General features: G+C 30.2%; 1 protein-coding gene and 1 non-coding gene across 2 annotated transcripts; one reads left to right on the top strand and one right to left on the bottom strand.

Moving 5' to 3' along the window:
- Window positions 1-2616: 2616 nt before the first annotated feature.
- Window positions 2617-2689, bottom strand: TRNAK-CUU (transfer RNA lysine (anticodon CUU)). Its single transcript has one exon. It is a non-coding gene; the product is annotated as a tRNA-Lys (tRNA).
- Window positions 2690-3522: 833 nt separating this feature from the next.
- On the top strand, window positions 3523-8131 carry LOC102582503 (dolichyl-phosphate beta-glucosyltransferase). Its single transcript, XM_006345900.2, has 10 exons — window positions 3523-3745; window positions 4094-4142; window positions 4412-4518; window positions 4610-4655; window positions 6041-6175; window positions 6307-6396; window positions 6506-6637; window positions 6748-6831; window positions 6946-7010; window positions 7803-8131. The coding sequence occupies exons 1-10, from the start codon at window positions 3633-3635 to the stop codon at window positions 7987-7989; spliced, it is 1008 nt and encodes a 335-aa protein (XP_006345962.1). The 5' UTR covers window positions 3523-3632; the 3' UTR covers window positions 7990-8131.
- Window positions 8132-16270: the final 8139 nt, after the last annotated feature.

Genomic DNA, 16270 nt, shown 5'->3' with positions numbered 1-16270 from the left:
AACTCCAACATATTGCGGTGGAATTTCACTTGTTAAAGCTTCAAAGCTCCAATATATTGTGGTGAAATTTTATTTGTCGAAGTTTCAAACCGTATTTTAGTTAGGTATATCTTTACTTAATTTGTATTTTCGTATTAAAAAGTGAAAATCCTCTAATTACATTTAAAACAAAAGATAAACTTAGATTGCCGACTCAACTTTTAGCCAGGCCACCTAATTTTTACAGTCAAACCAACAAACAAATCATGATCCAGCCCGTCCAAGATTGGTTGAATCGATTAAATGATATGTCATAACTCAACTCGCCTAATATGACCCAACCAAACCCCTCAACCCCTTTATTTTGCTTCTTTGAAAAATAAGTGTACTAATGAAATCACTTTGATCAGTTGATTTACATTCTTTTGATATATTTTGACCTAATAATTTATTAGGTCATTTCAAATTCAACTTAGAGGATTAAGTCAACAAACATATCATAATCCAACAGTTTAAACCTAAACAAATTATGTAAATCACTAAAAAAATGATTTTGTCATCTCTACCCACATTGTTACCTTATTTTATAACTATTAGAATAAAATATAAAAACACCAAGTAATGGATTGATGAAAAGGATGTGACCTTGATGATGATAATGAATAATTAGATAGTGAGGAAAAGTTGGCTAGAAGGAGATAATGAATAATGTAAAAAAGGCCAACATATGCCAACTCTTCATAACTTTATGTTGTACCCACAAAGCACTAAAGTGAAAAGATAGAAAATGAATTTTAAAAGTTCACAACTTCAATTTTTTTAATTTTTATTTTCTATTGTTCACTCTACCTTTATCTTTAATCATTTCTTGAGAAGGTCCCTCCAATAGAAACCAACTTTTTTTTGTTAGTTGTATATGAATTGGGATGTTTCATAGGGGTGGGACTCCACAAGGGATCAAAAATCTACATTTTTGATTTGTTATTGGTGTTCGATATTCATAATAAAATTCGATTAATTTGAGTTTGCATCAGATTAGATCAAAGAAATTTGAGTTTGCATTAGGTGAGATCAAAGAATCCTACTATAAGAAATAAATAACGGATGACACAAAAACAATAACAGTATATTCCGTGTAACTTCACAAGTGTGATATATAAAAATAACAAGATATACACAAATAAGGGTAGAGAATATTTTCGATAAATGATCGATGATCTTTAAAAAATGAAGAAGAAGGTAGATCGATACATGAAGGACCCTACATTCACATGGGTTCAGAAAGGGTCGAACTTTAAAGAGTGTAATGTAGACAGTCTACCTTGATGCAAAAACATTAATAATTGATTCTACGACTCAAACTCATAACTTATAATCACACGTAAATAATTTACCATTGCTTCAAGACTCCTTCCGAATAAATGACCTTATATGTTATAGATTTAAAACAGACTTATTTTATTCATTTATTTGTCTCAATTTCAATCTATATATTATAAATAAATGAATATAAGGTAGTTCTAACTTCCAACCGCAAAAGCTAGAAAAGCAAGTATAAAAAGGCTAATGCTTAGATCACATTGTCTGGTGCACCTGTGATTTGTTTACTATAGGTTGGTAAACTTTCATCCATATATAATTGACTAAAGCATATAATTTTGTTTTTAAATACCAAAATTAATATTATTAAGACTTGATAACTAATGATTTTAACAACCATTAGAGTATTAAAGCTAAGACAATCAACTTAAAACTAATCAATTTATATTGAAAATCAATTGTACATGTATTATTATCGAAAGAAACAACTACAAATGAAATGAAACATATCATGATGATTTATATATCCGACTCCAAGTAGCTAATGAGGTGCAATATCTCATTAACAGAGTTAGATAAGAAAGATTAATCTAATATTTAATAAATATATAAGAAAAAAAAAGGAGAAAAAAATATTTAAAGTACAGTATTTCAAATAAATTGGTCTTTAGTTTTCGCTCTTAGCGATCGAGATTATATCTAACAGAGCATTAGTTTTCTAAGAGTGTAGGAAAACACATAAGTAGACACTTTTGTATAAATAATTACATACATATATGACCGTATTTAGTGAATAACAATTATGACATATTTAACATTTACTCCTATAGTCGTTTTACATTCTGAATAGATCGTGCATAAGATATAGTAGAGATTCAAGGCACCACAAACTCTACAGTTCTTTTATTTAAGCTAACAATAACTACCTTTCATAAGAATTCTAATACATCGGTGATCTCTTCCTTCTACAAATCAAGCAAACGACTGTTTACTACGAGATTATGTTTTTTTTTTCTTCAAACTGAAGATTACTCATATTAACCACATATAAATTTTTGACAAGGAAGAAGAAATTGTAATTTTGGTTCAACACAACGATGAATGAAATAGTTAACACAATTTCAACATAAATGAATAAATTATGTAATATTATGAAATGAAAATATATGCGTATGTTCCGTGAAGTGCAAATGACCCGAGAAAAAAACATATAAGCCCAAACTCCAAAAAAATCCGTTTTTTTTGGGCCTATAAGATAGAAGGCCTGGAAAAAAACGTAAATGGGCTTCAACTTACAGAAAAAGAAGAAGTTAAACACGCCCACCGTGGGGCTCGAACCCACGACCACAAGGTTAAGAGCCTTGCGCTCTACCAACTGAGCTAGACGGGCTTTGTTGTTGGTAATGGTGTCGACAGGTACTATGATTAATACAACATTTAATTCAAACATTCTTGTGTCCAATTGGGGAGCTTGTTCAGGCGGATTAAAAGAAGCAATGGGAGCGCCACCCCCGAATGGGCTCTGCAGAGCGCAATTCGAATTTAGTTAGAGCTTCAATGTGGGCTTCGAACATCGGGTGGGAAACCAAAAAAAAAAAAAAAGCAATGGAAGATTAAGGGAAAAATGACAAATATATCTCCGAACTATCGTAAATGGTATGCAGTTCCGTCATACTTTTGGGACATTGGTGTCCCTATTGTCCAAAAACTAGAATATATATGCCCTTTTATGCTAAGGTAGAATGTGTTGTAAGGTTAAAAAAGACGATCAATATTAAACTTCACCTATATAATGTGTTTTTACACTTTCACTAGAAAAGTTGATCTTCCTGTATTTGAAAACATATTTTCTTATCGACAATATTTTTAAAAAGTTGATCAAATAGGATATGTGCTTCGCAAAAAAAAAAGAGATAGATAATTTTCTATTAAAATGATAAAAACGTCCTTGGAAATATTTATAAACAAATATAAATTTAGTTTTCTTTTTTCATAATGAAATTGTAATACAACAATAACATGAAAGAATAATTAAAAATTATATTTTAAAAAGAGTTTTTCGAACACTAAGCAAAAAAACATTATAAACAATTTGATGTAATTAAAAATTCTTATAAACTATAAATTATAAATTATAGATGATCAACTTATGATTGATTTTGTAATTTTAAGTTACCCCTTGAGTGCAATTAGATTAAAAATTTATTAACGCGAAATATTATGTGTACTGAACTCAATTTTATAGTGGTAAACTTGTTGACCTCGGGTCACTTTTTTACAGAAATCTGTTCACGTCGATCTTCACTCAATTTGTTCGATTTAACCCTAAAAAAATGGAATCAATTTGGGCGATTTTGGAGTTACTACTGATCTCAGCTATTGTTCTTGCATTTGGATTAGCTGCTGCAATTGTATTCGAAACATTCAGAAGAAGATTCAATCATACGTATGTATTTACAATAACCCCTTTTAACAAAAAAAAAACCCTATTTGAAGTTCTTCTGAAATGTTCGTGTATGGGTTTTCGATTTTGATTTTGTGGTTTAAATTCGGAAATTCTGAAGAAGATTGAATCATATGTGTGTTTATAATAACCCCTTTTAGCAGAAAGCTCTATTTTTCATTTTTTCTGGATTTTTGGTGTATGAATTTTCGATTTGGATTTTGTACTTTGAATTCTTTGAGCACATGTATGTTTATAAGAACCACCCCTTTTAGTAAAAAAGCTCTATTTTGCATTTTTTTCTGAATTCTTGTTGTATGAATTTTTTGATTTTGATTTTGCACTTTGCAGGCATGTGGAAGCTCCTCCTGTTTTTGAAGATCCGACTTCATTTAAGCCGGTACGTACAAACCCACCTCCAAAAGTTGAAATTTTTACTCTTGTTACGTCTCCCCTGAAAAGAAAGAGTAGAAAGTTTGTGTCTTTATTGTTTTGATTGTTTATGCGAGCAGTACATATGTGATATGTTGTTTACTATTGGACTGAGAAACAATCTCTAGCCGTTGATAGTCTTGGAGTCACTTTACTATCTTGAAACTCCTTGATGGTGTGACGTTATATCTATACTTCAGTTGCTCTTTGAGTGAACCTTTTGAGCATATAATTCAGGTTCGTTGTCCTCATATATTTGATCCTGCTGAGAAGTACATATCCTTGATTATACCTGCATACAATGAAGAGCACAGGCTTCCTGGAGCCCTTGAAGAAACTTTGAAGTAAGTGAATCAAAGTTGATCTTCTATCTCTACTGTTTACATTGTCTGATTCCATGATCTTCTTTAAAATATTTGGGTTCGAAATTTGCAGTTATCTTCAACGACGTGCAGCCAATGACAGCACATTTACATATGAGGTATGAGTTAAGATGTAATATGTATTCGTTTCCTTTAGTTTGAATTTTCAAAAGTTAAGACCCATACTACCCCTCCCGCATTTAAATCTGAGGAAATTAAATTCTCTCCCTATAATCTCATAAGGAAGCTGACTAGAGAAGATGATTGTTTAAAGCTACGAATATACAATAATACAGTCCAGTTCATGTAGACTTTATGACAATATTTCAGGGATGATCTTTCACGGTATGTTAGCTGCTAATATTTCTAATTGGACAAACTATCCCTGGTGGCATTGATATTTTCAATCTAGAATAGTTATGTTGTTATTCGATGGATTTGCTACATTTTTCCTAGAGATAATAAGATTCCAGTTTTTTAGTTCTTGAGATTCAGAGGTTATCCAATGAAAGACTGTATTTCTGACTCCCTTTTAGTCTAAGATGAAGCACCGAAAAATAGCCACAGGTATAGAACACCATGTTTTAAGAAATACACAGGTATTGAACACCATGATTTCATTAAATGGATCAACAAATAAACCTATCAAAATAAATAAATAAATGATTCAACAAATTATAAGTTTCCTGCTACTGGAAATAAATGTCTGTTCATTACTGGAAATGAATGTCTGCTACCGTGCCTTTTATATTGGCAGCTAATGATTTCTACTTTACTAAGCCTTGTGAACTTTGGCCACATGATTGTCCGTATGTTGAAACGCATTCTGTGGGTTCTTCCTCGAATGACTTCTTACTTTGACCACTAGTGCTAGTTTGTTACACTTCTTGTCCACCCTTGCGTACTACTCATCGTCTCCAGTGCTTAGCCTAAAGAGTTTCTTTTCTTAACAGAAAAAAGAGGGATAAATACTCTACACTGTTAGGGTCTGGTGGTTGTGCTATCTTCTTTTGTGTGTGTGTGTGTGTGTCATCTTCTTCTAGCAATTTGAGCCTACCTGCCTGCTAACCAAAATGACAGGATGCAGAAGAAAAATATGGTCTTTGTTTTGTGTTGTTTGTACTTTATATCTTTCCATCATTTTATTTATCGAACAGTGGTGAGCAGAAAGGAAGTGTGAGTTGGGTTTTGAAGGAAGAAAGATAGAGTACTGTGCCTGATTGTCAACTAATGCTCCTTGACCCTAGTCGAGCAGTTCAAGTTATATTAGTATTATTGATGAGTAGGTAAAGCTATAAAAATCTGAAATAGAGATGAATGTTTCACCATAGACATGACATGAAGTGTATAAAGATCACTGGGAAATGCATAAAAGTTGGAACTCAGGACTTCAAAAACTTGGTTTTCCTATGAATAATCCTCGCTATTGCTGTTGTTTATTTTGTAAAACCTGGAGATGGAATTTATGCCTGTCTACATTCTTAACTAATTGATTCTTGAATAGGTTATTATTGTTGATGATGGGAGTGCTGATGGAACAAAAAGAGTGGCTTTTGAATTTGTGAAGAGACACTCTGTAGACAATGTGCGAGTCATCCTTCTCGGGAAGAACCACGGGAAAGGGGAAGCTATTAGGAAAGTGAGTCCAAACTCAATATCTGATGAACTAATTCAGAAAGTCGTCCTCTGTATTATGTGTGTACGAATTCATTTTTACTCTCTGGCAATTGATTAAAGCCATTTGCTTCTGCGAAAGCATTGTAAAAACAGGGAATGCTTCACTCACGTGGTGAACTGCTTTTAATGCTTGATGCTGATGGGGCAACCAGAATAGATGATATGGAAAAGCTTGAAAACCAGGTTTGTGGCCCTTCACTGCTGATTTCATGCATCTTTAATTGCATCCATCAAACCCTTTGTTAGTGGAAATTATGGCTATTTTCTTTGTAGTTAATTATTTTCCAGCCAGATCCATGCAGTTGCTAAAAAGGGACAACAATCTGAAGATTCTGCTGGTAGAGATTCAACTATAAGAATATCAGATGTACCGGCTGCTGTATTTGGTTCACGTGCTCACCTTGAGGAGAAGGCTCTAGCAACAGTTTAGTTTTGACTGCTCTTGTTTGTTGTGTATATGTTGAAGTATTCCTTCTTTGTTCTGTGTATATCCTGGAACCTCCTTATGGTTTTAATATCTGTGCCATGTTTCAGAGAAAATGGTACCGCAATTTCCTGATGAAAGGTTTCCATATTGTGGTTCTCTTGGCTGCTGGTAGTGGAATTCGTGATACTCAGGTAATCTTGTAATCTATAAGTAGCTCAAATCTCTCGTCTGGATTGAGTTCCTGTATAGAAGCCTCAGCTAGGTCTTCTACTTTTACTTGATTGAAAATTGCTTGGTTTATGCAGTGTGGATTCAAGATGTTCACCAGATCTGCTGCCAGGAAACTTTTTTTAAATATCCGCTTGAAAAGGTATTTGTGCAAGCGCCTCCCCTTCCCTACCACTGTGTTTAACAGGATCTATATTTTCACAGATGTTTTATTTGTCCTGTGCCTACATAGTCTTTTTAGGAGCATTATGAGCATTTCAATCAGCTGGTATATATTTTGCTATCTCCTTTTAACTCGTAGAAGTTTTTTTGCTTAAGAATATGCATTCTTCAAGTGTATCTTTTCCTGGTTGAATTAAGTTTCTGCTGAACTTGCATAGAAAGCTGTTTGTCCATTTATTAGACCTTCTACAAAGCCATTGAATTCCTGATACCTTTATGGGGATTGTCTTTATAATTTTCTTTCATGACGATGTTCGTCCATAGATTTAATTTCGTATAATTCCCCCCCTTGTAAGTTCACTTGCCCATCCTTCTGGAGAAGAATCATGTGGTAGTTAGAGTGTAGTCTCTTCTCTATATGCTGTTTCCAAAGTTCTACTACTTCGTAATGGTTGTGAAAACTAGATTCATATTGGGATCTCTTGAGAAATTCGTCTATTCTCTCTTGGTGTCTTCATGGAGATCGACAACTTCAATGTCCTGATTTTATATTTGCATTGTTTCCCTATATGCAATACGATTGGGAAGCCACCTTCTACAAACATTAGTTGAAAAACGCCATCAGGGTTCTCTCCTGATCTCTCTTTGTCTGTACGCCTAGTTATTTGTCTCATAATGCTGTCTGCAACTTTGTCATCGTCACATTTTTTTGCCTTTCCTCGAGATCTCTTACTTTGGACAACAGGAACTTACTGAGAATCCTTTTTCACAGGTGGTGTTTTGATGTCGAACTAGTCTACCTATGCAAATGGTTTCGGGTTTCAATGAATGAGATATCCGTTAATTGGACAGAAATACCGGGATCAAAAGTCAATTTGTTAAGCATCCCAAACATGTTGTGGGAGATGGCAATCATGTCTTTAGGTTATAGAACTGGCATCTGGAAAATCTACAGCTGAGTTTTATATTTTTTCCAGGCCATATCTAGTACTTGGACCTGACTCTTAACACATGTAATGCTTCGCGATACTGATACCTTGTTTATGAACTATAATTTACTCGTTTAGGAAGATTGTATAAGAGTTGGACAAGTTTTGACAATTTTCACAAATTGTGGGATTTTCATGTTTATGAGAAAAATATACAATTTTAACTTCAAACCAATCTAGTTGCAAATCACTATTTGAAATCATGTCCAAAACAGGCCCTAAATTGATACATTGATATTAGATCTCATTCATTGATAAAATAGGAAATTTTGATTCAAATGTTGAAAGTTGAAACCAAACCAATTTTATGCATAAGAAGTTATATGTTTCGAATAAAAGTTGATAACAGACTTTGCAGGTGTTTACTGTTTGGTCATGCAATATAATATTACGATATGAAATTGTTATATTTTGTTAAAACAACCTACATTTTTGTCTACTAGCCATTTATTTCATATGTAAATAAACTTTATAATCATATCATTTTTTTAAAATTTATTATTCTCAGCAACATAAAATTTATTATTACTTTAAATCAATTTTTATTTTATCATTTATATTCATCAAATTCATTATTTTTACGAAATTTATTTGTCAACTAAATTTATTACTACTACTATAATGGTTAATAAAAAAATTACTTTTCATCTATATTGAGTGAACAATACCGACCACAATGACTTTGTAATAATTTATTATGCGATTTTATAAATTTTTGTTTATTTGGTAAGATTGAATAAATAAGTGGGACTATTTTAATAGTTTACAACTTATGAGATTCTTATTTTTATGAGAAAATATACAACACAAAAACTTTAAATCGCATGTCGAAACAAAACTTTAACTCCATCTCATGATTTCATATCGCATGGTCAAACGGACCCTTTTTTTGAAACATAATTCAAGATTGTCTCTTAAATTACTAGATATAGGAATCGTGCTAGCATGAGCCTAATATATGTTACTCATTTTTTGTTTCAATTTATGTGATATCATGGAAGTTGTGAAATTACAATCTATCCCTAATAAGTTTCTAATTACATTAATCCCTTAGAAATTAAAAAAACCGAATACAATAATTGAAGCTCGGATTCATTAATATGTAGCTCAGATACATTAAATACTGTCTCGGATACATTAATATGTAGCTCAGATACATTAAAAACTAGTCCGGATACTTTAAATGCTGGCTTGAATACATTAATATGTAGCTCAGATACATTAAAAACTAGCTCGGATATATAATATATAGCTTGGATACATTAAATACTGGCTCAGATACATTAATATGCAGCTCGGATACATTAAAGAAATAATGGATTTTGGAGATTTTAAAAAATAATAGGGCATAATGAAAATAAGTGAAACAAAATGTGTGTATTTCTGTAATTTGTCCTTTTAAAAATATCTTAAGTTGTTAGTACTACTTTTTTACATTATTTTAAAAATAATATATATTATTCTCTTTGTTCCAGTTTATGTGGCATATATAGAATTTCAAAAATTAACCATTTCCTTATATGTCTTTTAAATATATTAAATTGTTAATTATTGTAATTTATAATACATTTTAAACATAATTTTTAAATAATATATATTACTTCCCATGTCTCAATTTATGTGGCATTATTATAATTTTTTTTTAGAGTCAAGTGATTTTTTATTTGTATCTTTTTTTTAAAAAAATTGTTAATTATTGTGATTTATAATACTTTTTACGTCAATTTCAAACAATATGTGTTTATCATCTAACCTATTTTATGTGGTATATATTTCGAGAGTCAATCAATTTTTTTTTATATAGCTTTTAAATATTTAAGTTGTTAATTATTATGATTTATAGTATTATTTATATAATTTTCAAATATAATAACACTTTTTTCTAAAAAAAAACATAAGTTTCCAATATACAATATTTTTTCACTCTACACGCAAAATATTTTGTCATTGATATATTATGCAGAAAAAACATAGTAACAAATAAATTAATTAGTATTTTAAAAGATGAATTTGCCATAAATAACAAAGTAAAAGAAGAAGTTATGAGGTAGAAATAGAGTCGTCAATATGGGATAGGCCCGTTGGGCCAGCCTGGCCTAACTCGAGATTTGATAGGTCTGGGCTATAATTTTTGGAGCCCATTTAAGAAAAGGGCGTTTTAGCCCAACCTGAATAAACCTGCCGATTTGTGGGGCTTGAGAAATATGGATAGGACCTGCCCGCGGGCCAAATAAAATTAATTAAAAAATAAAAAATAAAATAGAGTATTAAAAATAACAAAAGTCTAAACTCAAAATCAGTTTAAAGTTTGAAATATTACAATTTAAATACAAATTATGTTTATAAAATACATATTACGTAAAATAAAAATTCCCTAAAATTTCTAGGAATCAGTACATAGGCCGTAGCCTATGGAATATTGTCATAGTTTTTGGTGTTTTATTATGATCATTGGAAAACAATTTGGTTTGTAATTTTAGTTAGCTATTTATGCTTTTACTTGAAATCAAACTTAATAAATATTATATTGATAATTTTATTTGTGATTTGATTAACAAGTAGTAACACTAACACCATGTAATATTATCTTATCGTTATTTATGATAGTATTTTTAAATTATAATTTAAAAAATTATAAAAAATATATTTTTATGTAAAGAGGAGTGGCCCGGCAAGCCCGTAGCCCACGTACTTGTGGGCTGGGCCGACCATTTTCTAGCCCACACAAAAAATAGGCTAGCCCAACCTGACTCGTCAAATTTCAAAGCCTATATGGGCTAGCCCGAATGGGGGTGAGCCAGCCCATATTGACAACTCTAGGTAGAAATAAAGAGAAGGAATAAAATTGTTGCTCATAAATAAAAAGTGGGACCCATATGCATTAACAAAAAGAGAGAAAATTAATCTTTAAAAACTTAATATTATTTTTCTAAATTTGAAGTTAATTAACTTAAATTTTCATGTTATCATTAATGAGAGTAAAGTGATTTTTTTAAGTCCTAAAAGTTTTTAATGGTGAATTTAACTTCTATCCTAGTATATATGACACACCTTTCTTTTTAGTCCGTTCTGAAGAGAATGACATATTTTCAATAAATATTTGAGACATTATCAACATTTTATCCATGTTGAATCTCATTTTCTATTTAAAAATATATTTATTTTAAGGGTGATTTGATCTTTTGGAACATTGCAAAGTCTTCACATATTTCTTAGTCTTTTTATCAAGTCAAACTATATCACATAAATTGAGACATGAGAAGAATAGTTTTATTCACTCTAGAATATATTGAAGATCTATATAAAAATAAAATAAAGAAAAATTATGTACTTTTTATTAGAAATATTTTAAAGCTTTGAATTAAATAACTGAAATTGCTATATTAATAAATAAAGTTTTTGTAACAACATCCAAAATTATGTATGATAAACACATGACCAATATCTTATTAGTAAAAGATAATTGTTGTTTTTATAAATAATATCCTCTCCGTCCCATTTTATGTAACACATTTTTCTTTTTAGTCTTTTATTAGCCAAATTTTATTATTATTAAGGTTTTTTTATTTATGGAATACCACAAGACAAATAGTCAAGTCTTTTAGTGTTAGGAACTAATGGGTTCATACTAGATATTATTTCTAATGGGTTTCAACTAAGTAGGCACATATTCTACAAAGAAGAGTTGACCCTAATTATTTTCATCTCTAACCTGTTTCTCATCTTCATCATATACCTCTACTTATTTGATGAGAAGCAAGCTAGAATCAGGTTGATGAGGAAAATCGTTAAGAGATGCGTTTATGGAGTTTTCGCTTTGTCATACTACGAACGCATGCCAGCATTGATAATACCCCTCATACCGGCAGCTATGGGTGCTTACCTAATAGTAAGACCCTAGAGTTAATTAATTTCATATTACTTTTGTTCATTCTGATATTAAATTATTATATTTTGTCTTTGTTAGGTACTTTGCTATGATGATCCCCACATATTGATATGATCCTCGTAGGTATTTTATCTTAATTATTATTATTATTATTATTATTATTATTATTGTTATTATGTGCTAATTCTAATCAATAATCCTCGTAGGTATTTTATCTTAATTATTATTATTATTATTATTATTATTATTATTGTTATTATGTGCTAATTCTAATCAATAATCCTCGTAGGTATTTTATCTTAATTATTATTATTATTATTATTATTATTATGTGCTAATTCTAATTTTTTTGCAATGCAGGCCAACTGGCACGCTCACTTTGAATGAGTTGTTTATGTTATGTTTGAGTTATTAGGATGAATATTGTATTTGTTAAGTTGTTGTATTTCCTTCAATTATTCTGAAATTTAAAGGAAGAGAAATGTTAGTGCCTTTAAAAACTTCTTGCTCAAATATTGTCATTTATAAAGATAAACTTCATCCTTAGACTTAGGAGAAGTATCTGAATTGCAAGAACATGTACATGAAGTCATTGATATCCCTCCTATAACAGAAGAATCGATCGATCGATCCATAACAATCCTCCATCCAATAATAGCTGAAGATCAATCCAACCATCCATTAGTCCTATGGTATGGATCAAATCGATCGTGTTTGTTATCGACCCCTAAGTGCTATTAATATTGTCTCACTAAATGGAGCCTCGAGATGATTGCCACATTATGTTCTCTCATTATATTCTTGCAGCAAAACTCCCCGTCCCAACGCCATAATTCTGATCTCCCCAGCCTTAATTCCCAAAACATCTACAGAAACAGAGGAGTGGTGATATTTTTTTTTGCTATTATCTGATCTACATTATTGACAGTTGAGAACAGGCATATAAGTTATTTCAAAATTTAAACAAATGTGTTTAATAAAAACGTTTTATCATTTGTTTGAGTGTTCAATTAAAATGTCTAAATAATATATTAAAGAAGTTATCAATTTATTCGGCCTAAATACAATCACAACCAAAGAAAAAAAAGAAGATAAAATAGTGATCGATTACATGTGTAATGGCATATACACAACACTAAATGAGGTCCATCTTGTACTAATCGATTAGTAAGTACTTCTTCATGCTTAACTAGATGTCTTAAGTTTGAGTCTTTCTGGGTACGAAGTCACCTTCTGTCCTCTTTTCAATTTTTTTGTGAGTTTGTTTACATATTGTTTGAGATTCAGTAGATTGTAGTAATCTACATTAGCATTCATACATCATATATTGTTTGATTTTTTTTTTATAGATTAATATTTAATAATTTCAAATTTTTCTTATAGGGTTACTAATGCACAAGTGAATATGGATTCGAATTTGGATTGGTGAAAACAAAATCGAAAAAAAAAGACCATATCAGAAGAAGAAGAAGAAAGAGAGAGTCAAGGTTGCAAAATTTTATTCACAACAGAATTGTATAAATATTAATTTTTGTTTGTTAATTATTATTTTTACTCAGCATTTGTAAGAAATACATTTTTTTTGTCATGAAATACAATATTTTTTGAAAGACAAATTTTAATTGTTACTAAGATTGTAAATTTGTATGTTTTGATGATTGGGATACAAATTTGTTGGAATTTTGAAAAAGAATATATGTTTTTGAAAAATATACAAAACCAATGTTGTATCCTTTCTGAATGAACACAGATTACATAAGTATATATGGAAACAAATATTTTATTATATTTTTATTTGTGGATACAAATATCATTCTAAATAACTACAAATTCATTTGGTATACCTATTAGAATGAATACAAACTAATAAAGAAATATAAATGTCATTATACAAACTCAAACGTGAAAACCATAATGAATACAAATACACATATCATCATATTGGAATGAATACAATCAATTACTTTTGAAATTATAACTGATGAGAATTTTAAGTGATATGTTCCTTTTTTAAAAAGATTTTCTCTCATGATTTTCTCCTTTCTGTTATTAAATAATTGTATTATTTCAACTCAGACAAATAAAAAATACATAAATTAGAAGAATAACAAACTAAAATATTGACATTTTTAATTAATATTGAAAATGTTGATAAGAGATCCCATTAAATGCTAAAATATTGACATTTTGAAAATTTTCCCCAAAGAATTAGCATAGCATATGGGCTTGTATATGACTCATTAGTTCAACCCATGATTACAAATAAATAGAAGGAGTAAATGGGAAACTTTCGCATATAGCCACTCAAAAATAGCTTAATTACGTTTCATAGCTATACTTTGTTAATTACGATTCGTAACTACATGTTATAGGGAGGAGAGTGGCAAGCGAGAGAGGGCAATAATTTGTACATTCCGCATCTCGTTTTTATAATTCGCGGGTACATTAATATAATTTGTGTGTTTTTGTATAATTGAGTAATATAAAGTCTGGAATTTATACAAATTGATAAAAATAGAACTATAACAAATTGATACAGACATAAATATATGAACTTTAAACAATTATACAAATTATATCATACAAATTACATTCTATAAATTATATTATACAAAATTCAAAAATTACACGTTTATACAAACTTTAAAAAGTTATACATAAAAAGATTCAATATATATGGTGATAAAAATGAAAACCCAAAGAAAATCATCGTCATATACAAATACAAACCATCGTATAGAAATACAAATGGGTTAGGAACTAATGGGTTCGTACTAGATATTATTTCTAGTGGGTTTCAACTAGTAGGCACATATTCTATGAAGAAGAGTTGACCCTAATTATTGCTAGAATCAGGTTCATGAGAAAAATCGTTAAGAGATGCGTTTATGGAGTTTTGGCTTTGTCATACTACCAACGCATGCTAGCATTGATAATACCCCTCATACCGACAACTATGGGTGCTTACCTAATAGTAAGACCCTAGAGTTAATTAATTTCATATTACTTTTGTTCATTCTGATATTAAATTATTATATTTTGTCTTTGTTAGGTACTTTGCTATGATGATCCCCACAGATTGATATGATCCTGGTAGGTATTTTATCTTAATTATTTATTTATCTTAATTATTATTATGTGCTAATTCTAATCTTTTTGCATGCAGGCCAACTGGCACGCTCACCTTGAATGAGTTGTTTATGTTATTTGTTATGTTTGAGTTATTAGGATGAATATTGTATTTGTTAAGTTGTTGTATTTCCTTCAAGTATTCTGAAATTTAAAGGAAGAGAATGTTAGTGCCTTTAAAAACTTGTGGCTCAAATGTTGTCATTCATAAAATGTCACATTTCAATTAAATCTCTTACCTCTTAATTACACATAAATATTAAAACGGTTCATTATTTTTGCATTAATTTCCTATCTTTCTTTCTTTTTTTTATATAACCGCTACTTCAGAGTTGAACATATGTGAATTATACATTTTCCCAGCATGGAGGGAGACCAAAGTATTTAATTTGAACATAAAAATAAAAAATGGATGTAAATTACTAATAATCATCAAGATGTTTGAGGTTTCTCCAACAACGCAGAAAGATAAACTTCATCCTTAGACTTAGGAGAAGTATCTGAATTGCAAGAACATGTACATTAAGTCATCGATACCCCTCCTATTATGGAAGAATCGATCGATCGATCAATAACAATCCTACATCCAATAGCTGAAGATCAATCCAACCATCCATTAGTCCTATGGTATATATGGATCAAATCCATCGTGTTGTCAAACAAAGGTATCGATCGACCCCTAAGTGCTATTATTGTCTCGCTGAAGGGCAGTTGAGAGATGAAAACAAAATGTACTATTTTTTTATTTATTTTTATATATATAATACAAAAAATACAAAGAAAAACGAATTTTTTTGTGTAGGAATATTCTAGAATCACTAGTATTTGTGTATTATTTAATGCATGTGGTGTATAAAATAAAATAGTTATAATTCTAATAAAGCTACCAAATGACTCATTAACAGATATGCCCAATGAGTAAAGTTTTTTTTTTCAAAAGAAGCAGATTCAATTCAAATTAAAACCCAATTATTGCACTCTATACATACAAAAAAATAAAAATATATGGAGTACAAAACAAACAATTGTAGAGGGGGTACGTATGTACAGACTGCCAATTATGGCTATTTCTGCATCTTTCCCATTGGCAAACAAAATGTACTATCTATAATACAAAACATACAAAGAAAAAACAAAATATTAATTCTAGAAGCACTAGTATTTTGTAGACTATACTAGTTATTTTGGGATAACTTATTCCACAATGTATATCGGATAACTTATCTCAAACAT

Source organism: Solanum tuberosum, unplaced genomic scaffold (assembly GCF_000226075.1).
Source record: "Solanum tuberosum cultivar DM 1-3 516 R44 unplaced genomic scaffold, SolTub_3.0 scf00072, whole genome shotgun sequence".
NCBI classification, from domain to species: Eukaryota; Viridiplantae; Streptophyta; class Magnoliopsida; order Solanales; family Solanaceae; genus Solanum; species Solanum tuberosum.
The sequence above is the reverse complement of the archived record's forward strand: the minus strand, read 5'-3'. Positions and strand labels throughout refer to the sequence as shown.